Here is a 26349-nt window from a genome sequence, read left to right as displayed (position 1 = left end):
GAACATTTAAGGTCTACTCTCTCAGCAGTTTTCAAGTATATAATACACTATTGTTAACTATAGTTGTACATTAGATCCTCAGAACTTATTTATCTTTTAACTGAAAGTTTGTATCCTTTCACTGACCTCTCTCAAATTACCCCCCCCACCATTAGTCTACTCTGTTTTTTTTTAATTGAGGTATAGTCAGTTTACAATGTTGTGTCTAGTCTACTCTGTTACTATGAATTCAATTCTTTAGATTTCACATATAAGTGAGATCATACAGTATCTATTTATATCTCTCCATCTCTATTAAGCTAGAGTTCACACTCATTTCTCCGACTCTAATTCATCATTTTTACACTTTTCCTCTTGCTTATCTGTAACTTCCCTCTTCAATAGTGAGAAACCTGTCTCCCACTCAGCATCCACCATCCATTTACTCATTTGTTCAACCCCAGTATATATGTAAAGCAGGCTTAGAATTGTTAGCCCATACCTCTGTGTGAAACACATTTACCGACTATAGTTCCTTTTAGTCTTAAAATTTCTAATCAAAATATCATTTTCCAAAGTTGGGTGATTTTGGAAAGTTACTAAATTTTTACACCTGCCATTCTCCTTACCTGCTTGGGTGAGGTGGTATCATTAATTTGTAATATAGTTAGATTTATTTGTCATCATTTCTCTTTTCATCCTGGGATATCCTGTCATAACTGGTACATTTGTTTGTTTGTTAAACAAAGTTTAACTTGCATATAATCAAGTTCATTCATTATGATTTTAGTTCTGTGGGTTTGACGAATGCCTAAAATCTGTTTAGTTTTTTTTTTAAAAAAAGTGTTTTTGTGTATGTCATTTCTTGTAGATGTCTTTATGCCAAATTTGTAGCAGTCTCTTTTCCCTGTCTGAGTTGTTGCTTCTCATCTATTGGGTGTTTGGTATTAACATATGTTTATTAGAATTGAGTGAAGTTAAGTGTCGAATTCTAGGGAACTTTCCTAGGAGTAAAGTACATGAATTTCATATGTAGGTTTTGATACCGGTTTTGCCAATGTAGATACTTTTTCCTTTGGTTACTGTTTGCGGTTTAGTTGGTAAAAATATTTGAAGTTTGAGTACAAGATTCATAATCACTGTGCTTTGGAACACTAGACCAAGTGTGTCAAGGAAGAACATCTAGCTGATGATTACTCTTAGCATGTGGATTATTTCATTTTCATAGGACAAGTGGGATGCTGTGTTATTTAGGTTATAAGCCAGAGAAACGGTTTTCAATTACCTTAAGTAATCAAAGTTTATTATGGGAAAATAAGGGACACAGAAATCTCAACTGCTACACGGCAAGGTGTAAGTAACACAGAGAGTGGCTGAGGGAATGAGTAGTCATTTAGGGAACCAGGGAGCTCTGGGTTATCTTGTTGCAGTCTTAGCAGCAGGTGTCCTTGGCTCAGTCCCTACTGCAGAGGTCCTCAACCGGAGGCTATATATAAGAATCGTCTGTGGGACCCTATGCCAGAAATGTTGAGCTAGTTACACTCTTCTAGGTATGGAGATTCTGGCCTTATTATTATTTTTTAAAGCTCTACAGGTGATTCTGATGAATACTTCTGCTCTAGTGTTTTGCTAGATTCAGGGTCTGCTTCTTCTGAATTAATGCTATTGACTAATTTAAACTGTGAGAATACTAGGTTGCATGCATCTTTTCAAGTTAGAGTTTTCATCTTTTCTTGTGATATGCCCAGGAGTGGGATTGCTGGATGGTATGGTAGCTCTATTTTTAGTTTTTTAAACAACTTCCATACTGTTCTCTATAGTGGCGGCACCAGTTTACATTCCCACCAACAGTGTAGGAGAGTTGTCTTTTCTTCACATTATCTCCATCATTTTTATTTGTACACTTTTTGGTGATGGTCATTCTGAGTGGTGTAAGGTGATACCTCATTGTGCTTTTGATCTGTATTTCTCTAATAATCAGTGATGTTGAGCATCTTTTCATGTACCTGTTGGCCATCTGTATATCTTTGGAGAAATGTCTATTTAGGTCTTCTGCCCATCTCTTGATTGAGTTTTTGCTTTTGATACTGAATTGTATATTTTAGAAATTAATCTCTTTTTGGTTGCATCGTTTGCAAATAATTTCTCCCTTTGTGTAGGTTGTCTTGTTGATTTGTTTATGGCTTCCTTTGCTGTGCAAAAGCTTTTAAGTTTAATTAGATCCCATTTATTTATTTTTGCTTTTATTTCTTTTGCCCTGGGAGACTGCTCTAAGAATATATTGCTACGATTTATGTCCAAGAATGTTTTGCCTGTGTTCTCTTCTAGTTTTATGATGTCAACTCTAGCTTGAAAAATTACATGCATCCCAATGTTTATAGCAGCACTATTTGCAATAGCCAAGACATGGAAACAACCAAAATGCCCATCAACAGATGAGACGATTGGTTTAAGAAGGTGGTGTGTGGTACACAATGGAATATTATTCAGCCATAAAAAGAATGAAATATTGCCATTTGCAACAACATGGATGCCCTTAGAGAATATCTAAGTGAAGTAAGTCAGACAAAGACAAATTCATATGATATCACTTACATGTGGAATCTAAAAAGTAACACAGTTGAATCTATATACAAAATAGAAACAGACTCACAGACATAGAGAGCACACTTACTGTTACCAAAGGGGAAAGCAGGGGGTTGGGGAGGGAGTATGAGATTAACAGATACAAACTACTATACATTAAATAGATAAGCACCAAGGATTATTGTAAAACACAGGGAACAGTATTCAAAATCTTGTAATAACCTATAATGGAAAATAATCTGAAGAAATATATAACTGAATCACTTTGCTATATACCTGAAACTAACACAATATAGTAAATAAACTGTATACTTCAATTAACAATAAACTGAAAAGTAGAAGGCAGGGAGCTGTCTATTCAATTATCTAGTTTCCATCTCTGCTTTGTATAGAATTCTTTGACTCCTAAGGCTACTGTATCAGCTATTGGCCAGCCCATAAATGAGTTCTTCTTGGGTTCAGACCCCCATTCCTATTCTAGTCAGCTGTGACCAGATTGAAAGGGTTATTTGGCATTATGTCTTATACTACCATACTTGGTAATACTTGTCTCAGCATTTGACTGTGGTGAGGAGGTAGTACAGAAGTGGGTAGTGGAGAAATACCTATGGGTAAGGATTAGAAGAGGCTTTTCTGTGAGATAAAAACTAAGTGGAAATCCCAAATGCTGTGAAGTTGTTTGGGAGAGACATTTCCAGTTAGAGGGAATATATGGTTAAAATATAGTGAAGACCGTTGGTGGAGGCTAGGACTACATCATACAATCTTATGGGGCTGGTAAAATAGTTTGGGTTTTATTCTAACTGTATTGGCAATCCATGTGAAATGGCAGAGAGAACTCAAAAAATCTGATTGGGTATTAAAATGTTCATAATAAAATAAACATTGAATGAAGAGCAGTGATTTAAAGATAAAAAGGTCCTTAAAATATTTCAAAATTACATTGCTAGTGTTGAATTTGGTAATTTTTTCAAATCTCAGTTCAATTTTCAATTCTTTCAAAATTTCAAGTGTTGTTTTTAAACAACTGAATTAAGGTATTTTATGTTATGGAATTGGATAGTCTGTCAGTTTGTCTGTCATTTGGCATAGTAATAAATGGTTGGTTTCTACATAGAAGTTAATCTGGATGTATTTATGAAATACATGGTAGCATTTCACTAAGAATTTTGGGGAATAAAAAATAAGTGCAAATAAACTCTCACCAAAGTTCGGATGAGCCAACATCTAACGGGGCTTCTGGATTCAGCTTAATGATTATAGCCAGCATTTATGAAGCCTTTACTATACGTCAGGCATTTGCTCTTGGATTTCTCTTTTAATACAACAACCACATGAAAAAGCTGAGGCTTAGGTTGTTTGAGGTCACGAAGTTTGTGCTTGTGTTTCCACCAGTTGGCTCCACAGTTGGAGCTTTTAACCACTGTTCCATCCATATTGCTTCCCATACAAAGTTTTAAATAAATGAATATCCTAGATTATTAAACATATATGTTCATTTGAAAATAAAATGTTAGGAAATAATTTAACTTTTAAAACAAATTCATTTCATGGAGTTTGACAGTGTAAGACCAATAAAGGCAAAATAATCATTAAAAAATTGTAAATATGTGAAGTTATAGTTGTTAGCCATGTGTGTTGCATAAATTATACAGTGCACGTTTCAGTATGTAGCTCTTGTAATTAAAACACATCTTCAAGCATAAGAACTTTCAGTAGCTCCCCATTTCTGTCTATATGGAAAGTAAGGGAACTCCTTAATGTAGGAGTCAAGGGGTCACTTATTCTACTCCCCTTCTCTACTATGCAGTTGTTTGTTTCATGCAACTGGAATTGTCATTTCTACTTCTATGTTTTTGTTCATAGCTTCCTTCTGTTTGGAAATGCCCTGCCTTCTTCTTCTCTGGTTCTACATTAAGACTTAAGTCTATTTTTCTTCCCAGCATTTTTCCTTCTTCAGAACTCTGAAATCCCTCCTTAGGCATTGTGTTTATCTCACCTTGTTTTGTTTAACTGTTTCCCCAATATAGATAAGGCTCTTGATGAAAATGGCTGTCACTGATACCTTTTTTAGTGTGTTATATACACAAGGAGCTCGAATAATTACTTGTTAGTGAAAAAAGAATAAAAAGCTATATAACAGTATCAGTAATGTTTTTTAATAAACATTTTCATTTTGTTCATCTTGTCTCATAAATCTTAAGTTTATAATCTGATAATTTATATCCTTGTAGAAACTTTTGGTATTTAATTTCACCATGAAGTGAAAGGTTGGAACTCTGAAAGGAGAAAGTGTATTTTGTATTGATCTGTATAAATAGCAAGAATAGGATCATAGTAATTTATATTGTGAATATTTAGAAATTGCTATTCCCTTGACATTTGATATATTTAATTATTCATACTTCAAATCAGGTTTCTTGAATACCTTATATTGGTTTTAAAAATTTATTCTTTATAGATTTGACTTATACTTCCTTTCTAAGTTTGGAATGTACATGGGGAAAGCTTTTAACTTCAGCTTGTTTGTACTGTTTATTAGTGTTTTTCTACCTTGAACTCTTATTTAAAAATTTTAAACTGTCTGTGAAAATTTCCTTCCTCAGTTGCCACTTTATCGTTCCCCTATTTAGTATTAAGTCGAGGAGCACTGATTTTAGGAGAATTATTTATTAAAAGTAATTGAAATTATGCTAACAGTCTAGATGGAAGTTAAACTTGCCTTGTTCTTAATTATGGGCTAAAGAGAATTTGGTTTGCATGTGCAATCCAACTTTCTGGATGTGGTTTTTTTTTTTTTTTTGTCTCTTCATATTTTTAATATATTTATGTATACTTTTAGTAGTTTTTAGAAATGTGACTATTGATGCTAGGTCATGATAATGTATATTGGCATTTTCAGCATTTAAAGTTTCTTGCCGCATTTTAACTACCGTTTAGAGTCTAGACTTCTTTTTTAGCTCATTGTTGCATGAGCTTCCTTTCCTTTCCTTTGTCTCTCTAGACAGTTTGTTCCTAGGCAAAGACACTTTGTTTTTTAGTACTTGGCCCACATAGGGGGTGGGAAAGAAATGTAACTAGGATGCTAGTGCCTTTTTCTAGATAATCACTAAAGAATGTGTAATCTAAGTGTTCTTCATATTTGGGTGGCATTGCCTGCATGTCTAGGTGGTAGGGCATGGGTTTTGGTAATTAGCTTTTCCCCTAACTGGGCCCAGTGAGCCCCTGTTGTATATGCATTGCCTGCTGACTCCTCTCTCTGTCACACAGATCTGGAGATGAGAATTTTCCTCAAACCCCAGCTTTGTCTAGCTGGAGGAGCTTTGTCCCAGGAGAATGCATAATTTAGGTGTCATACTTGCCAAGTATGCTTGGTGTTTATTTTTTTAGATTAGTTTTACTTTCCTACTGCAGACTGTTGAATTGGGAGAGAAACCTAATTTTTTGTGTGTTACTGTTCTGGATTAACAAAAATCAGTGTATTCTTAGAACTTATATCATAAAACAGTACTCGTGACCACTGTTTATTTTTCTGTGTGCCATGTAGTTATAAAAAGAAGATTGAGTTGATTTAGATTTTAGTTTCTGTCCATAGATGTTTTATAAGTTTATTGGTGTTTTGTAGTTTGAAATGCTGGATTTCTAGAGATGTTGAAGCCATGAGAAAACAAACGTGTATGCCTGTGCATATATTTTAATTTTTACTTAGAAAGCAGTTTGAGTTGTTAGAAAAGTACATTAACACTTTGCAAGTATCCATTACATAAATTGTCTTAAATACATACATGTAATTTTTTTAGATATGTGTAATGTTTTGAATTTGGAAGCAGAAAGTATGGTTTTCCAACCATTATTATGTTAATTGACATAAATTTTCACATATTTAAATTGTTAACTGGAAATGATGTGATACACTGACCTTGTGTCTTTGTTGAGTATCAGGCAGAAATCTAATGAGTAAATAAAGTGCCCTTAGTATACAGAATAAGGTGGTATATTTTGTGGATGTCCATGATATTAAGCAGGTATAAAAGATTGGAGGTAGAGGGAGAGAGAGAATAATCAGCACTTTCTAATTTATTGATTTTTCATTTTTATTATCCTATGAATTTCCATAAACTGAAGATTTGTCTAGATTGTCTTTGTTTTATTGAGGCAAAATTCAGATAATATAAAATTAGCCATTTTAAACTGTATATTTCATTGGCATTTAATACATTCACAGTGTGGTGCAACCACCACCTATATCAAGTCCCAAAACATCCTTATAATCCCCAAAGAAAACCCTGTACCTATTTAGCAATTACTCCCCCTTTCCGCCTATTGTTAGCCACTGTTGGCCATGAATCTGCCTTCTGTCTCTGTGGATTTATCCCTTCAGGATATTTCATATAAATAGAACCATACAATATGTGACCTTTTGTGTCTGGCTTCTTTCACTTAGGATGATATTTTCAAGGTTAATCCGGTTTGTAGCATTTATCAGTACTATTCTTTTTTATGGCAAAATAGTGTTCTATTTTATGTATATAGCACATTTTGTTGTCTTTTCATATGTTGGTAGATATTTGAGTTGTTTCCATTTTTTGGCATTTGTGAATGGTGCTGCTATGAATATTTGTCCACTTGTACACAAGTATTTGTTTGAATACCTGTTTTCAGTTCTTTTGGGTATTTACCTAGGAGTGGAATTGCTGGATCATATGGTAGATCTATGTTTAATTTCTTTAGAAAATACCGAAGTGTTTTCCAAAGTGGCTGCACCATTTAACAGCCCCAGTAACAATACATGAAGATTCTAGTTTCTCCACATCTTCTTTGATCACTTGTTACCTTCTTCTTTGTTTTAGTCCTCTTAATGAGTGTGAATTGGTATCTTACTGTAGTTTGATTTGCATTTCCTAATTGCTAACGGTGTCAGTTGAACATTTTTTCATGTGCTCGTTGGCCATTTGTATGTATCTTTGGAGAACTGCTTATGGAGGTTTTTTGCACATTTTTAAATTGGGTTTGCCTTTTTGTTGACTTGTAAGTGTTCTTTATGTATTCTCACTATTAATTCTTTATCAGATGTATGATTTGCAAGTATTTTCTCCCATTTTGTAGGTTGTCTTTTCACTTTCTTGACAATATCTTTTCATGTATAAAAGTTTTAAATTTTGATAAAGTACAGTTTTATCTGTTTTTTCTTTTGTTGCTCATACTTTTGGTGTTAAGGTATCATTGACAAATCTGAGGTTATGATTTGCCTCTGTATTTTCTTCTGAAAGTTTTATAGTTTTCAGCTTTTACATTTAGGTTATTGATCTGTTTTGAGTTAATTTTCGACTGTGGGATGAGGTAAGCGTCCAGCTTCATCATTTTGCATGTACATTTCCAGTTGTCATAGCACTGTTTGTTGAAGATGCTGTTCTCTCATTGAAGTGGCATAGATATTTGAATCTGTATCTGGACTGTCAATTCTTTTTTTTTTAAATTAGATTTAAAAAATTGAAGTATAGTTGATTTACAGTGTTTCAGGTATACAACAAAGTGATTGTTATACATATATATATTCTTTTTCAGATTCTTTTCTGTTATAGGTTATTACAAGATATTGAATATAATTCTCTGTGCTATACAGTAGGTCCTTGTTGTTTATCTATTTTTGTATATAGTAGGGTGTATATGTTAGTCTCATACTCTTTATTTTTCCCTCTCCCTTCTCCCCCCTTTCCCCTTTGGTAACCATAAATTTATTTTTTAATGTCTGTGAGTCTTTTTGGTTTGTAAATAAGTTCATTTTTATCATTTTTTAAAGATTCCACATATAAGTGATATCATATGATAGTTTTCTTTCTCTGTCTGATTTACTTCACTTAATATGGTAATCTTTAGGTCCATGCATGTTGTTGCAAATAATATTTTATTCTTTTTTATGGCTGAGTAATATTCCACTGTGTGTGTGTGTGTGTGTGTGTGTGTGTGTGTGTGTGTGCGCGCGCGCACACCATATATATATATATATATATATATACACACCACATCTTCTTTATTCTTTCATTCATTGATGAACATTTAGGTTGCTTCTATATCTTGGCTATTGTAAATAGTGCTGCTGTGAACATTGGGGTACATGTATCTTTTCAAATTAGAGTTTTCTCTGTATATATGCCTGGGAGTGAGATTGCTGGATCATATGGTAACTCTATTTTTAGTTTTTTAAGGAACCTTCCTATTGTTCTCCATAGTGACTGCACCAATTTATATTCCCACCAACTGTGCAGGAGGGCTCCCTTTTCTTCACATCCTCTTCCAGCATTTGTTATTTGTAGACTTTTTAATGATGACCATTCTGACTGATGTGAGGTGATATCTCATTGTAGTTTTGATTTGCATTTGTCTAATGTAGCGATGTTGAGTATCTTTTCATGTGCTTGTTGGCTAACTCTGTGTCTTTGGATAAATGTCTGTTTTGGTCTTCTGCCTGTTTTTTGACTGGGTTGTTTGTATTTTTTTTTTTTTTTTAATATTGACATGTATGGTCTATTTGTATATTTTGAAGGTTAATCCCTTGTTGGTTGCATTGTTTGCAAATAATTTCTCCCTGTCTGTGGGTTGTCTTTTTGTTTATGGTTTCCTTTGCTAGGCAAAAGCATGTAAGTTTGATTGGGTCCCATTTGTTTATTTTTGCTTTTCCTTTTCTCTAGGAGATGAATCCAAAAAAAATATTGCTGCATGGACTGTCAATTCTATTCAGTTGGTCTGCATGTCTGTCGTAAAACCAGTACCACACCGTTTTGATCACAGTAGCTTTGTAGTTAAGTTTTGATATTAGGAAATGTGAATCCTCCATCTTTGTTCTTTTTCAAGGTTATTTTTGCCATTCAGGGCCCTCTGAACCTCCATATGAATTTGAGGATCAGCTTTTCCATTTATACAAAAAATAGTGGTTGAGATTTTAATAGAGATTACATTGAATCTGTAGATCGCTTTGAGAGTATTGCCATTTTAACAATATTAAATCTTTCAATGCATGTACACAGATTATCTTTTCACTTATTTAGATCTTTGTTATTTCAGCAATGTTTATAGTTTTTAGTGTATATGTCTTTCACATCCTTGGTTAAAATTATTGCTCAGTATTTGTTTTGATTCTGTCATAAATGAGATTGTTTTCTTAATTTCCTTTTTGGATTGTTCATTGCTAGTGAGTAGAAATACAACTGCTTTTTGTTTTTTGATCTTGTATCCCTTATTAGCTCAGTTGGTTTTAATGTGGATTCTTAAGGATTTTAAAAAATCTCACTTTCCCTTTTTATCATCCAACATAAAACAACTATTAAGTTCTTATCCAGGAGATATGGGTAGCCCTGAAAAGAGCCTTTGGTTTGGACTTGACTTCTTCAAGTTCCTTAAACTAATGTAGGCCACTACTTTCCCTTAGCTTATGGTGGCTCTCTGACTTTCTGAGAGCAGCATGGCCTGGCTCTTTGGCAGGACACTGCCCTGAGCGATGGTAACTTTGCCCAGGAGCTTGTTCAGTTCCTGGTCATTGAGGATAGCCATTGGCAGGTGATGCAGGATGATGCGTATCTCCTTGTTGCGGGGCCTTGTTGCCTGCCAGCTCCAGGATCTTGGCCATCAGGTACTCCAGCATTGCTGCTGGGGGCACCTGCCTACCACCTCAGCCCACTCTGCATACCCTTGTGGAGAAGGCACGGTATATGGCCCATGGGTAACTGGAATCCTGCCCAAGGAGAGTGGATTTTGGCCTGGGCCTGAACTTTGCTGCCATGTTTGCCTCATTCAGACATTATGACCTCAACTACTACATTGCAAATAGCTATCCTAGGATTTTTTTAATATATAAGATCATGTCATCTGTGGATAGTGATAGTTTTATGTCTTCCTTTTCCATTTGGATGCCCTTTCTTTCTTTCTTTCTTTCTTTCTTTCTTTCTTTCTTTCTTTCTTCTTTCTCTTTCTTTCTTCCTTTCTTCCTTCCTTTCTTTCTTTTTCTTTCTTTCTTTCCCTTCCTTCCTTCCTTCCTTCCCAGTTTCTCTGGTTAGAACTTACAGTACAATATTGATTAGAAGTGGCAGAAGTTGGCATTCTTGTCATGTTCCTAATTTTAGGGGGGATGCTTTCAGTTTTTTACCATTGAGTATGATGTTAGTTGTGGGTTTTCTCATAAATGCCCTTTCATTAGGTCAAGGAAGTTTTCTTCTATTCTGAATCTGTTTTATCACAAAAGGTTGTTGGATTTTGTGAAATGCTTTTTCTGCATCAATTGAGATGATCATGTGTTTTTCTTTTCTTTTATTAATCTGGCCTATTACACTTATATTTTCATATAGTGAACTACCCTTGCCTTCCTGGGATAAATCCCACTTGGTTGTGGTGTCTAATCCATGTTTTTGGATTTGGTTTGCTAGTATTTTGACATCTATATTCAGAAGGGATATTGGTTTATGGTTTTCTTTTCTTGTGATATCTTTGTCTGACTTTGTTACCAGAGTAGTGCTGCCTTATAAAATGAGTTAGACAGTGTAATCTACTCCTCTGTTTCTTGGATGAGTTTGAGAAGGGTTGGCATTAATTATACTTGAAGTGTTTGATAGAACTCACCAGTGAAGCCATGAGTAGGCTTTTCTTTGTTGGCAGGTTTTGATTGTTGTCTTGGTTTCTTGTTATACGTATGTTCAGATTTTGTATTCTTGAGTCAGTTCTGATAGTTTGTGTTTCTAGGTATTTATCCATTTCATCTAGTTTATCTAATTTGTTGGCATGCAGTTGCTCACAGTATTCTTATAATCCTTTTCATTTTTTAAAGGTCATTATTACTGTCTTTTTTTAATTTTTTTTTAAAAAATTGAAGTACAGTTACAATGTGTCAATTTCTGGTGTACAGCACAATGTCATGCATATACATATATTGATTTTCATATTCTTGTAAACTGGTTTTTAAATAGAGCTTTACATTTTTTCTTGCCTTGGTATGTTAACATACCTCTGTTTATACAACATGCTTCAAAAGGTAGAGGACTAGGAAACAAGTGAGAAGTACAGCATCCAAAAGTGTCTGGGTATTGTCTTCACTTATACATCAATTCCAATAGAGTTGGGTTCATCAGACTCCCAGACCACATCCCCGCTATATCAGTTAGAGAAACATTTGAGTGAATGATTACTAACAAGAAAATGTATCACTGGTCTAATTTTGTGTAGTGCTAAACTAGCTTGTGCCTTTCTGAATCTTGTGGTGTAAGGTTTATTTGATGTAATTTTATATTTTTGAATCTTCCCCGTGCTTGCTTTTAGCTGTCCTTCAAAATAAAAATTTATACTTTCATACATTTTCCTGCATTAATATACCTGAGTTATGTTTATACCCAAGAAAGAAGGGTCTACAATCTTGCTAATTTAAGAGTATTCTCACCCTTTGCAGGATATATTATTGGCAGCCATATGAACATATCAATGTGTAAATTAAGAATCTGGAAATGTGGGAAAGTCAGAATTTTAATGTGGATTTGGAGGGAGTTAAACTCTTCTGGTTTAGTTAGTGAGTGACTATATGAAATAACTCTTATCCTTTAGTGTTGTTTCAGAAAAAATGGGACAAAGTGGTCAGCAGTGCTAATAGGAGGTATTTTGCGTGTGCATCTGCAGTGTTTTTTACTTGATCCCAGTGAGAATGATAGTGTATTTTGAGTGTGACTGAGAACTATGTTATTTGGTCAGGAAAGATGTTAAGAGATAGTTGCCTCAAGACTCATTAGGAAACTGGGCTGTGTGACAGTGTCTAACATTGAATGAGTATTTAATAAATGTTTGGTTAAATGGATGGATCAGTAAAAACAAACTCAACTATAGAACTAAAATATGAAAGAGGCTGAGATTAACTAAGCTAATGTTAGCTCTTTAAAACAAGCTACATTTTCAAATATAGTAATAGGACTACTATACTGAATGTAAAAGTGTTGCGAGGGCCAGGAAGAGAATTATTCCTCTTCTTGGAGAGAGAGCTGTTGAAAATTGTGAAAAAGAAAAACCTGTGTTTATTACAAAGGTAATTCAGGTGCATTATAGGAAATTAAGAAAATATAAATATGAAGCTGAAATAAAGCATCTGTGATCCTAAAATAACTTTTCTTAGCTTTTTGTCTATGCCTGTGTATAAAAATGGGGTCGTTATATGTGTGTGTGTGTGTGTGTGTGTGTGTGTGTGTGTGTGTGTGTGTGCGCGAGCGCGCGCACGCGCGTGTATAAAGAGACAGAGAGAGCGCGCGCTTTGTAGCCTGTTGTATTCCCTTAACCATAAATCTTCTAACAAGTACAACTTTCGGTTGAAATGCTGGGGATTAGGAATCCTGCTGGAATATTTCCTGTGTAATTAATAGTCTTAAATGGCTAACTGGATGTACTGATTAGCTTTTCCTATATGAGATAGATGGTATTGAATTTTTATAGCATTTATCTAAAGTAAACATTAGTAAATATTAATAAAAATGTCATGCATGTCTGATCAAATCAGATTATTTTTACATTTTTAGTAGTTTATCAACCAGTATTTCTCCAACTTTTTTTAGTTCAAAATTTAAAATGTTACTATGAATGAACCAGGAGGACTCTAGTATATTCTAGATTATGAGAGAGAGTTGAAAATGGAATGGAAATATCCTGTTTAGAGAGAAAATGTATTTACTATCTAAAATTCTATCTAGTATGGACAACATTGACAATAAAATTAGGTTGAAAACAAAAAAAAAACACAAATAGAGATTAAATTGTGAAATAAAACACTCAGTTTATATGTTAGGAATTTTGGAGGAAGCATAGCGTTTGGAATGTAAGAATATGAAGTAAAGGGTAGTTTTGTAATCAAGGAGATAAGAAGTGAAAGAGAAGGAAGCCTCCTTTGTAATTAATCTGAGGCACTTGGAGGATTTATGGTGCTATAGTTTGGTCACTAACAGAACAGAAACCAATGACCACAAGGTTTGCTTCCAGGAGATGGAAATCTGCTGATATTGTTAGGGTAGCAGGCAGTGTAAGATGAAGAGACTTGCATGTCAGGGGATCAGCATGAGAGTTCTGAGCAGAGTTGGTGATCCCAGGGTAAAAGCTGTTTGCAGTTAGCCCTGCCAGGGTATAGGCAGCCCTGGGCCCCTTCTTGTTAATTGAAGCCAGACGACTCAAGTCTACAGATGCATCCTATTGCCAAGTGGGGCAGAATCAGATACTTGACAAGACGAGATACCTGGAACTGTTTAAATGAGGTGAGGTGGTTTCATGGGTTGGCTGGGGGGAAGCTATTTAGGGTTTATAGGAAGAAATAAAATAATTGTCAATGAAGTGCTTTTATTTGTCGGGTTTAAGCTTGATACTTTCTTGTATACTCTGATTTAGGCTTTTTTAGTTAAGCTTTCGTGGGGGTAGAGGGGTCAGTTCTGAAGTTTTATTAAGCACATCAGTGATGCTCTTGAATGTGGCTTTTGAACCAGAGATTGAGGCACACAGGCAAGACTCTTGAATCTTGGTTGGTAATTATGAGTTTGGTTCCTGTTATCTAATCATCCTGGTCAATCCCTCATTCTTCTGAGGCTTCAGATGACTCTCCAAGATAATATTTGAGAATAGAGGTCAGAACAGTAATTTCATAATAACTACTTTGGGAACATACATAAACAGCAAACCGGAATTTTAAAACCTTCTGCTAAAAACTAACACACATTAAAAAATCAAGTTTTAGTAAGGAATTATATTTCTATTAAAAGTAGTTACTATTGATTGCCAGATGACTGGGATCTATTAATATTAACATCTCTTTACATGGCAGTTTAATTTAGTGAAATTGTGCTGATAACTACAGAACAATTTAGTATTCATTATTGTTTCTGTCTTCCTTTATAGAATGAAGTCCTGCGTTGTCCTATGTTTATACACACCTTTCTTCCCATTGTAAAAATACTTAGTTACTAAAAAAAGGATTAGAATGTATAGAGATGACCAAAATAAGAAACAAGTAGCCATAATTTGACAACCAGAAATAACTGCTGACAAAAACATTGGTTTTATATTGTTGACTAAGTTAGGTTGTTTTGCCTAAATATAATATTCTTTCCAAAGATTTTTAACTTAAATTTTTAATGAATTTTAACTAAAACAGTGTAAGTGAGATCCCTGAAGTGCATGTGCAGCTAGCAGCAAGTGGCTTAGCTTTCTTTGGGATAGGAGTATCAGGCCGAGTTACTCTTGTTGTTGTTGCTTTGGTTTTTTTTTTTTTTTTTAAATTGAAGTATAGTTGATTTACAGTACTGTGTTAGTTTTAATGGTGAACAAGTATGAGAGAAAAAGATTGTAAGTACCGTACGTTACTCGAAAGAAGGGTGTCTGTTTGGAACTGTAATGATAAATCACCAAATAACCAGTAGTAGTAACTAACATGGCTTGGTGATTGGTAAGTTTATTAAAGTAAGTCTCCACTTAAGCAAGACACAGGAGTGTACTTTTTATAAACTGGAAATATAATGTATAAACTGGCAATGAAGGGATGATATTAGAAGAGGAGCTAACTGCGCATGGAGTAGAACATCCCTGCAGTTCAGAGGCAGACCAGCATTGCCATTTATTAGCTGTATGAACTTGAGGAGACTTTGTTTTTTAAATTTCTTTGTAAGCTAGAGATAATAATTGTATCACATGATTACTATGACAGTTAACCAAGAAGAACATTTTTAAGGAACTCAGTGCTGTGCCTGTCACATTGTAGGTACGCTGTAAATTCTGGTTTTTCTGTCCTTGTTTGCACTTCTTTCTTCCATATTATTGCCTCCTTTTAAATTGAACATCAAGTATATCTAAAGTAGCTGAAAACTGTGCTTTTGTTACCTTCTTCATGGTATTTGCTTAACATATTTTTTCTTTTTGAAATAAAAAAATTTGGTCTGGTCTTTTTCTGAACTTACAGATGACAGTTACTGATGTTCAAATTGAGGTTTACTTTTCATTCTGAATTACTTTAAACCAAAGTAACTTTGGTTGTTATATCCCCATTTATTATAATTATTGATTATTAACCACACATGTTTTAAATTTTATTTTATTTGTCATCAGGGTAGAATATAATCATGTTCATGCTTGTATGCTGCTGCAGCAAACAAGATTGTTAGAAAGGCTATAATTAATAGATGTTTAAAAGTTGCTTTTATGTCCTTAAATGAAAGCTATGCTACCATTAAGAAATGCTAGTATATTTAACTATCACTCTCCTTTTTAACTTGAAATATTGGCTTGAGTTCTATAGAACTAGCTATAGGATTGTTAACTTGTAATACATGTTTAATGTGAATGTGTAGAGAAAATCTTAGAAACTGTTTATCTTCCAAATAATGCACTCTCAGATTCACGCTGTTTGCTATCTATTTGGGTAAAATTCCAAAAGCATACCTGAGTGTTGACTTTCCCATGACATTAGTAGAAGGTTTTCTTTGTTGGGAAGTATAAAAATATGATTGCTATTGCCTAAGGTTATATTTCATAAAGTGAGTGCATTGATGTATATGAGGTATTGGAGACTCCGAATTGGGAGGCCTAGAGATGATTAAAAAGGAGGCAGTAATAGCTGCTTTCAGTTATTCTTGGAGTGGTTTTTATTTGATGTCTCCGTTTTCTTGTAACTCATCTTGTTTATAATTACTGTAAATGCAAATTTTACCCCCAACCACTGAAAACTAATTGCTCTAATGTTACTGATTTCTCATAATCACCAAATACATTGATTGGTATTTTTTCTATTCTCATCATGCTCATTCATTGTAGATCATTGGATTCTGCTAATCTTGAAGATCTTACCCCTTTGCCTTCCTTGTACTGTATTTTCCCCTCTATCTCTTGGGCTGCACCTCTTTTCCCTCCCTCATTGTCTCGACTTCTTACTTATATACCCCAGTGTCTGTATTCGTTAAGACTCAAATTTTTAACGTTAGTGTTGTCATCATCTGTCTGTGCATACTCAGATGGTTCCTATCCATTCTCTTGTCTTTTGCCACCTTAATTAAGTGACTCTGAAATCTGTTTCTGTCCTTAATCCTATTTTGTCTGCACTTTAGACTCTTATTCTTTACCAGTTGGATATCTGTACCTAGTTGCTTAATTATCTTCTGTTACTTTCAGTGTGTTCAAGTCAAAGTCTTCATCTTGGAACAAACTTCATGAGCCTTAATTCTGTCACTGGTAGTGGTACTATCACTTGTCTAGCTCTGAAGTTTAGTCAACATTCTTTCATTCACACCCCTCCAGTTTATTTAGGCACAGAGTTCTGTATTCTAATTTTGCTGAACACAATTTGGGAAATGCTGGCTTGTAAAATTAAAGTTGGCTGAGTGGTTATCTGTCTATCCATTGAACTGGCCTAAGTGTAGAGGTTTTTGGGAGGGAATTTTTATTTCTTTAATTGTTTGTGTGTGTGTGTGTGTGTGTGTGTGGTGACTGTGGTTTAAAAGAAAGTGCCAGTGGCATTTTCTAAGGTCTCTTAAAGGTGCTAGTGCCTGAGCATGGCTGAGGCTCTCAGAATTTTTCTAGTATGATCTCCTGGGAATGGGAGAGGTTCTCCTTGGGTTTAAACCCAAGTATTCTTCAATCTGGGCAGTTTTTACACTAACACATTTGTTTCAGTGTTTGGCAGTTTAGCGAAAACAGTTCAAAGGGATATGGAAAGGGTTTGGCAGAGTGGAAGTACACAATATACCTCAGCTTCCATGTTTAACCATGTCCCTTAGTTTCCAAACTTAGATTTTCCCCTAAATTATCAATCTCAGAACTCCTTGGAAAGCCTTTTATCTTGACAGCTGTTAGAATCGACTTTTTCTTTTCTGCATGTCTGATACCTGGCATGCCCATCTCTCAGTCTACATTAGGTGTGTTTTCTTGGCTAGTTATCAAGGAAGAACTTGCTGAGATTCTTTTGTTTGCATCTTATGGTTGCAAAATCAAAAACATAATTCTTTAGATGGATGAGCTGGCACATGCAGTACCAACGCTTAGTGAAAGAAGGAAACAGGCCTCAAACATGCCACAACAAAAGTACAAAAATGAAAATTGCATTAGATTATAGTTAATTACTTCATAAAGCAATCTGATTTCTCTAGGTTGTCTGTTACATGATTGCTGAAGAAGTCAGTGAAGAATACCTCGAGTCCTTGATAGAACCCCCCCCAAAAAAAAACTATTGAAAGGATTATATTTTGTTCAATGGGGAAGAATTATAAAGAAAGATATTAATAAAGAATTTAATGTCCTCTTTTCTGGATCATTCTTTTCTAGAATGTTTCTGTATTCTCTGATTCTATCTGCCAGAAATTCAGTGATGGATATTACACCTTTATGGAAGGGAAGTAAAAGGGAGAAATCCCTTCCTGGTAACAGGGAAGTCTTGTTAGATTGTTCCATATGTATCCCAGTACTCTAATATATATTTTATTAATCAAATAGCAGTTCTCAGCAGCTTGGTTTTATTTGTTTTAACCTAGATTATTGACGTAGGTATTGTCTTAGGTTTAATGGTGATTTGTTGTTTGTTGGGTTTAGTTTTTATAGGCTTTCTTTCCATGTCACTAATATCAATAAACCTGTATCTGCAGCATCATGGTATTATAGGACTGCACTATCTTTTTTTACACTTTAAGTGCTTGGATAGGTAGTACATGTGCATGGTGCAAAATACAAAAGATACCAACGGTATACAGTGAAAAGTAAAGTTTCCCTCTACTCTTAGTTTCCTTGTCAGGATGGGACTATTATTTATTTCTTTTGTGTTTGTCCAGAGGAATTCTACATAAATACAAATCAGCATGTAGTCATATATAATATATATGCATACCCCAAAATGGCAACAAACTGTATCTTCTGTACCATGCTTACTTTTTCCCCTCAATTAAGAATTCTTCCATAGAGTGTCCATAAAATTTTGCCTCATTGTTTTCTAGTTGCTGAAATTCTATTTTATGGATCTACCATAATTTGTTTAACTAATTTCTTCTTTGGTGGATGCTTAGATTGTTTCAAATCTTTGGTTATATCAGTTTACATATATGTACTCATATTACACGTTACATTTGATGTAGTCCACTGGGCCTGATCCACTATTTGATCAAACTCTGCAAGTGAAAACTCTTAGAGAAGAAAAAAAATCTGTATTATCTGTATTACATAGAATAGGGTGAAAATGTGGTAATGTCTACAAATCTGTTTTGTGGTAAAAATATATGAAAAGTGAAAATTCTAATTTTTTATCCTAAATGTTTATTTTTTATTTTGTTTTGTTTTTCAATTGAAGTATAGTCAGTTTACCATGTTGTGTCAATTTCTGGTGTACAGCATAATGCTTCAGTCATACATGTATTAAACCTTCATTTTTTAGCAATTGCCTGAGAAGTATTTCCTTGGGTGAGAAGTGTTATCCTATTCCTGATTCTTTCCAATAAGGCAAACTTGTTTTATTTTTCCACAAATTATGTTTTTGGATTTGGTACCAAATTATCCAGATTCGCTAGTATCAACTGACTGGTTGTAACCCAAAGAAACATTAAAAAAAAAGTTAGCTGCAATTGGAAGAAAATAATGATTCCTGGTTAGATAAGTATTGTGGACCCAACTTTAAGTTTGGGCCACTTTAGGTTGTTGCTTTTTGTGCCCCAGATTCATCTCTCCCCACTAGAGTACTTGAACCCTGTATTAGAGGATAAATATGGTGTATCTTCTTGAAGCCTCCATTTAAACTGCAAATAGGAGCATGGGAGTTTTGAAATTACTACGGATACTGTATTGTCATTTAGTCTATTGCATTCCTATGAATTTTTGTACTGAAACAGAAGATTTAAAAGAACTGAGTTTGTTTATCACCCAGTTTCTTCCTTCCCTCTTTTCTTTTCTTTCTTGCAAAATAATTTTTTAAAATTGAAATATGGTCAGTTTACAATGTCAATTTCTGATGTACAGCATAATGTTTCAGTCATACATAAACCTACATATATTTGTTTTCATATTCTTTTTCATTATAGGTTACTACAAGATACTGAATATAGTTCCTTGTGCTATACAGAAGAAACTTGTTTATCTATTTTATATATAATAGTATTTGCAAATCTATCCCCTCCTCACCCATTTTCTTTGAATCTGAGTTCCTTTTCCTTTGTCATTAGGGTTATTTGAGAGGAAAAGCTGAAGAGGCACTGGTTGAAGTGAGAGGCTCAAAAGACTTAAAAATAAACTTATGTAAATTTTAAGAACCAGTGGATCACTTATGGCTTCAGAGTAGTTGGGAGGTAAAAATTCTGCATTTACATATTGCTGACTTAAAGATGATGTGATTTGTTTATGTATTGAAAATCTTTACTTATAATCCATCCAAAAGTCTATTAGCTGCATTGATCCATATATTCATTCATGTAACATGTGCCCATGAACTCCTTTATGGCAGTGGCCTCATGTTTTAGTGTGTATCACAGTCACCTGGAGAGCTTGTTAAACGCTTGTTAAAAACTCCAGATTGCCATCCCCAGAGATTGTGATGACCTAACAATCTCTTTTTAAAATAAACACATCAGATAATTCTGGTCTGTAGACTACTTTTTGACTATTATAGGAAAAAGATTATGATTGCTGAAAGGTTGAAAAATCATACCCCATTAGTTAAAAAGATTTAGTGGCAGGAGCATATAAGATTCTTCAGAATTGTGAGTAATTTAAAATAGTAGCATAATATAGCGTAATAGAGTTGGTTTTGAAATTGACTTGTCTACTGTAAAGGCCAATAGATAGTAGTTGTTTGCTAAACATTAGTAATGGATAACTTATGACTGGCACTAATACTCATCATGTTGCTATTCCATGGTCTAAATAGAAAATACGTATCTTAAAAGTCAAAATACATTTCTCTTAGACATTAAAATTGCTTTGATTGAAGAAATAGAATATTTTGAAATGCCAAATATAATTGAGATCAGGCATTAAATTTTCATTTTTATCAAACAAAGGATGAATTAAACTACTTAACCTTTTAAAATATTATTTCGAGAGTGGTAAGATTGTGGTGAAATAGGCATTGTTCATGCATGGTGCAATTTTGGATAACATTTTGAATATATGTATTGAAATCTTGAAAAGATTTATATTGATTTACATAGTAATTCCATTTTTGAGAATCTCAAAAGGAGATAACTTAAACTATGGGGATAGAGGTACATATTACAGAATTATTTTATAATATCACAAAAAATTGGAAAGAGCCTAAACATCTTATATTAATGTTTAAGGAAGCAGTGATCCATTTACACAAATAAATATTATGTAGTCATAAAATATCTTTAAAAATTTATGATAAAGGGGAATGCTATAATGTTATGTAAATAAGAGCAGGTTACAGAATTGTGTATCATTTTTAGGAGAATGAAATTTGGAAAATACTAATTTTGGTCATTTTTGTAATTGTGGAATTGTTTTTCCCCCTTAATGTGCATTCCCCCAATTTTCTGTACTGAGCGTATTTTTTTAATAATGAAAAAGTAGCAAGCCAAAATCAATGTCTTGATCTTAAAAAAGAGTTTAGGTAAGATACTATAGCCAGGCACTCTCAAGGGATTTAGTGGCATTAGTTAATAGGGATAGAGAATATGTTCATAAACAAAGAATAGGAGTAGGAATAGAGACTCCAAATTAATAGACTGTTTAAGGGATCAGTACTAAACCTGTTTTCAGATTACAGTTTTGTAAATGACCTGGAGGGAGAAATAGACTGTGATCCTCCAAATCTGCAGCCTTTTTAGTTTTGAAATGCCAATGGAGTTGGTATTAATTATTTGAAAATTTTGAGAGACTTGTATACAAAGTGGATGGAAAAGTAGCAGTGATTTCCAGTTGGTCAGTATGAGTTGGTTGGTACGCACTAACGACTGTTCATTTGGATAGTTAGTTGCCCCTATGATTTGGTATTCAGAACTACAGAATTTAGTCAGAAATATAAATAAGTTCTTATAATGTTTAAATAAATCAGTGGGTAATAAGGAAGTCAAGATATTTGGATTTGGCCTAACACTTTGAGGTTTATATCAAGGAGAACAACAGTGTTCTTCACAGCAAGGTTTTTTGTTTGTTTAGTTTGATGCAGTATTGCTCTGGATGGGTTTTGGGTCATATTCAGTGTGACAATTCTTGTGTTCTTGTGTTCCCAAGGGCATATTATTTTCTGTGTAAGGAGTCTTGTCATAGATACATAAGAACAAACAGCATCCCTTGAGATGTATTTAAAATAAGGCACTTAGTTTTATAAATAGCATAGCAATAAATTCCAAGTATGTAGTCACAGTACGGCATCAATAATGAGAGAAAGGATTTATGGAGAACTGAAATGTTATTTTTTTAGATTAAGTGAGATTATTATAGTTGGTAAGCCTTCTGAGAAACACTGTTCATTGCAGTGAGATGTGGTTCCCAAAAGCTGGTCTTCAACAAAATTTTTCACTGTTCTGCTTTGAAATAAATGTCAGAACATTGTGATGAGCGTGGTTTCATAGTACTGCTATATTTCTTCAATTTTAAAATGTACATTTCCCCACATTTGAACATTTCTGAAATTGAGATGTGTTTTTACAATCAGTGGCATCTTAAAATCATTGTCAGTTGTGAAATAATTGTAACTGCCTTTACATACTTGAACTCAATAATTAATCCTGCTAGTATAGTTAGACAGTAGCAACCCATTGATGTTTCAGTTAACATACCATTTAAGGGCCATTTATGGAAGAGGTGACCATGCCTGGGTTGTCTTCTGAAACCTGTAAGTTGCATCTTCTGGTGATATCTTTTCATAAGATCAGGAAAGGTATGGCATCAAGACTTGGGCATTATGTGTCAGTTGCTTGGAGAGACCCAAGGCAATAGAATTAAGGTACAATGAAGGTATCACTTAAAGAAGAATATTAAAACAGTTGTAGCAGTTGGTTATTCTTTACCTTACCTATATGAAATAGTTTGACCAACACTGGAAGGCTTCTCCAACCAAAAATGTCTTTCCTACTGGGTTGTCCTGGTGTCTGAAATTTTCATCTTTTAGCCATTCTTTGGATTTAGGGTGTTGACAGTTTTAAGTGCCATGATATCAGGTATCACTCTTTTGTATTGCTGTAACTCCAGCATCCCTCCCATTTCCTGGCAAATAAGTAGCTGTCCCATAAATATTTATTCAGTTAACAAATGAAAGGAAATTAAAACATGATTGGTCATAGTTAACCTTATGATATCATAGCTTATAAAATAACTAGTAGAAAATGAAGCTGTATGGTAATTGAAACACAGCTCAAGATAAAATTCTAGGAAAGGTAAGTGATAGAACTAGGATGGAGAATGATTTTCAGACTTTTTGAAGAGTATTCTTTCCCCTTTTTAATGAACCTACTTCATGTCAGAAAGTACAGAATATTGTGCAAGACCGTAGTTGTTCTTTATAACATGTTGATTGATAAAATATATGATTAAAAAAAGGTGAAGGAAATTTCATCAGTTCTTTTAAATGAATATGAATTTCTTAGTCTGTAATTAATCTTATGTTTTTCTAGACATTTATTTTATCTCTAGATAAAGTTTAGTATGCATATAAATTTGTGGAGTCCTTGGGGTCTAAGGCCCTTTTTTGCTTGGCAACCATTGATCTGGACTTGATAACTTGAGTGTGGTTTGTAGGCCAGCAAATGTTGCTGTCACCTGGGGAGCATATTAGAAATGCAGGACCTCAGGCCCTACTCCAGACCTCCAGGATCATAATTAGCATCTACTAAGAAAAAAAACAATTTTATTTTTGAATAAGCATTAAGTTAGAATATGATGCACGCCACCTGCAATAAACATAAATTATAAGTAGTGTTCAAGTAAGAGGACTTAATAGCAACATTTGTCACACACAGTTCATCCTAAATTCCCTTGGTAATTGAGGTGATCATATGTATTAGTTAATTGGTTTATCCAAAGGAAAAATAAACTTATATTTTTATGACAGGTGGCAGTTTTGCAACTTACGGCTGGCCCTCTGAAGTTAGGCTCCTAACCTCCCACAGAAACTGGCATGAAGGAGTGCTGTCTCCCTTGTTGATCCACATTTCAGAGATGGCTGTGGGTCTTTGAGAAAGGTGGTCCCGGGTTACTGGTTAGAGGCTTTTTTTTTTTTTTTTTTTAGCTTTTAAAAAGATTTACATACATTTCAAAGAGAAAGAATTTACAATTAAAAATTTTGTAAAGAAAATGCTAAGAAAAGTGTGTGTAGGATGTCTCCTCTCTTATTGTTTATAGGGAGAATTAAATCTCTTATTTTTATTTGCCCTTAAACTGATGAGTAACTTGATCCAGCTGCTTCAGTGGGCATTTTATCAGTGTTCTAGTAAAATTGAAGATGTGCATAATCTATGATCCAGCACTTTTACTTTTAGATAGATTCCGGAGAAGCTCTTTAACACATGTTCATGAGAGACTTGTGGCATTGTATAATAACAGTGAAGCATTGGAAACAACCATAATGTCTGTAAACCAGAGAATGAGTGGATAAATTTGGGTATACTCATACATTACAGTACTATACAGCATTGATAATGAGTAAATTAGAGCTACATCTATCAAGATGAGTTTTTAAAAATAATGTGACTAAAGCAAGTTGCAGAAGAACATGTATAGTATATTTATATAACATGTAAAAACATACAGAACAAAATAATTTTATCTGTGATTATATATATTAGTAAATGAACAATGCAGCGATGAGCACCAGAATCAGAAAATGGTTACCTTGGTTACCTTAGGTGGGAGGTGCATAATCAGGAAGGGATTCAACCGTATCTTTAATAATTTATTTCTTAATATAGGAAGATCTTAAGTAAATAAGAATGTTAAGATAATTTATTTGGGCAGTCAATCCATGGGTGTTTGCTATATTATTATCTAGATTCTTTTATAATGTTTAAATATTTTATGATTAAAAGTTTAAAAAGAGAGAGAGCCAGAGAAAAGGGGGCCAGAGAAATGGGTGATAGCTGGGGGGATATCAGTTTGCTAGTATTGCATATTTGCAGGCTAATGGTAATGACCTACTAAAAAGGGCCAAGTTAGTGCAGGAGACTGGGACAGTTGTAAGACCAGAGTCCTTTAGTAAGAAAAACAAAGTGGGATCCAGTACAGAATCAATTTGTTTGGCTTTTGATAGGAGCAATGACAATTTGTTGAAACAGGAGGGAAAGCGGAATAAGTGGTAGGAAGGGGAAGTAGTTCTCTTCTGAATTTACGGTGACTAACGTTCAGGTTTGCCTGGAACTGAGGTTTTTCAGGATGCAGGACTTTCAGTGCTAAAACTGGGAATGTCCTGAGCAAACCAGGATGGTTGGCCATTCTACTTCTGCTTGTTTTTCCTTGATGAAGTGAAAAACATGATCTTCTCCTGGGGTAGGAAGGGGATATGGTTTAAGGTAAAAGGACAAGCTATATGAAGTAGTTCTCTGTCTTAAAGATAGGGGACCAAATTCACTAGGTTGTTGTGGTATGATTTTTGAGCTTTGTTTGTTAAGGGTCTACTGAAATTTTATGGGTATAATTTCAAAGTTCATATGTCTATGTTTCTTTACAGTCTCATTCAGCTGTTCAGGTGGAGGTGCTCTATTAAGTGGAAGGTTGGTTTTAACAATGATTGGACTGTGACTGAGGAAGAGGAGCAATGGAGGGAGGCCATAGACAAGGGAATGATTATAGTGATAGACTGTCGCATCTTAGGATGGGGATAAGAAGTGAAGAAGAGAGGATTAAGGACAGTTGGAAAAATGACTCCAACAAATTTCTTGAAGTGAACTGGAATGATAGAAAGTGAAGATGGTGGGATGCTTGAAATTGAGATTTTTAAGGTGGCGTCATTACTGATTATTGATTTGATGATGGGAATAGGGGGCTGGAATGAATGGAAGAAAAGGTCATTGGCGTGTGAATGATCACTCCATGGATGTGATTTTAATGATTAAGGCAGATTTTGGTGCTCTAAATAATAGTCACTCAGTTATTTTCTTTTCATATGCTAATAGTTTACTGTTTCTTATTTTGTTTAATCATTGCCTCAAATTGTAGATTGTATCGTTCTCAAATGAAGACAGTTGTAAATATAAAAGTAAATGGACAAAAGGAGATTTTGTTTCATCATTACTTGTCCTTATCATATAGCATACTAGTAGAAACTTTGTAGTTGGTTAAGTTTTAAACATTAACATCCAAAATGATGGTCCACTTTCCATTAAGCTATTTTGGTCACAAATACTTTCAATGAGGACTTCATGGCATGAATGGTTAACTGTACTACATTGCTTTGCCAACTCCAGTTTTCCTCCTTCTCTTTTTATAGGACCGCAGCTGAATGCACAGCTTGAAGGTTGGCTTTCACAAGTACAATCTACAAAAAGACCTGCTAGAGCCATTATTGCACCGTAAGTTTTAAGGGTCTTTGCACATGATCTTTTGTATGTTAATTATTAATAAAGAATGAATATGTATAGATTGAGCTAAAAATTAAAAATCACATGCTTTGTTGAACTGAAGAAATCATATTCATTAAATGTCATTCCTGTGGTCTTCACTTTAACTCAGGGATAAAGGAATCGGCCACTTCATTTTCTCAGATGTAGTAATTTCAAAATTTATTTTTGGTAATAAAACTGATTTTTAAAGCAGAGAGCTATTTACGTTAGGTAAGCTTTGTGATTTCAGTGGTATTTGGTACAAGTG

The 26349-nt window shown here is 34.2% G+C and overlaps 1 protein-coding gene across 4 annotated transcripts in view; it reads left to right on the top strand.

Moving 5' to 3' along the window:
• Window positions 1-26349, top strand: part of MEMO1 (mediator of cell motility 1) — a 105142-nt gene that overhangs the window by 18633 nt on the left and 60160 nt on the right. For all 4 annotated transcript variants that reach the window (XM_032497314.1, XM_032497317.1, XM_032497316.1 and 1 more), the window contains exon 2: window positions 25970-26051. In XM_032497314.1, coding sequence (XP_032353205.1) covers window positions 25970-26051 — 82 coding nt within the window. The remainder of the gene's footprint in view (window positions 1-25969; window positions 26052-26349) is intronic.

This window comes from Camelus ferus, chromosome 15, assembly GCF_009834535.1.
Source record: "Camelus ferus isolate YT-003-E chromosome 15, BCGSAC_Cfer_1.0, whole genome shotgun sequence".
NCBI lineage: Eukaryota > Metazoa > Chordata > Mammalia > Artiodactyla > Camelidae > Camelus > Camelus ferus.
This window is presented reverse-complemented; position numbering and strand designations above follow the sequence as displayed.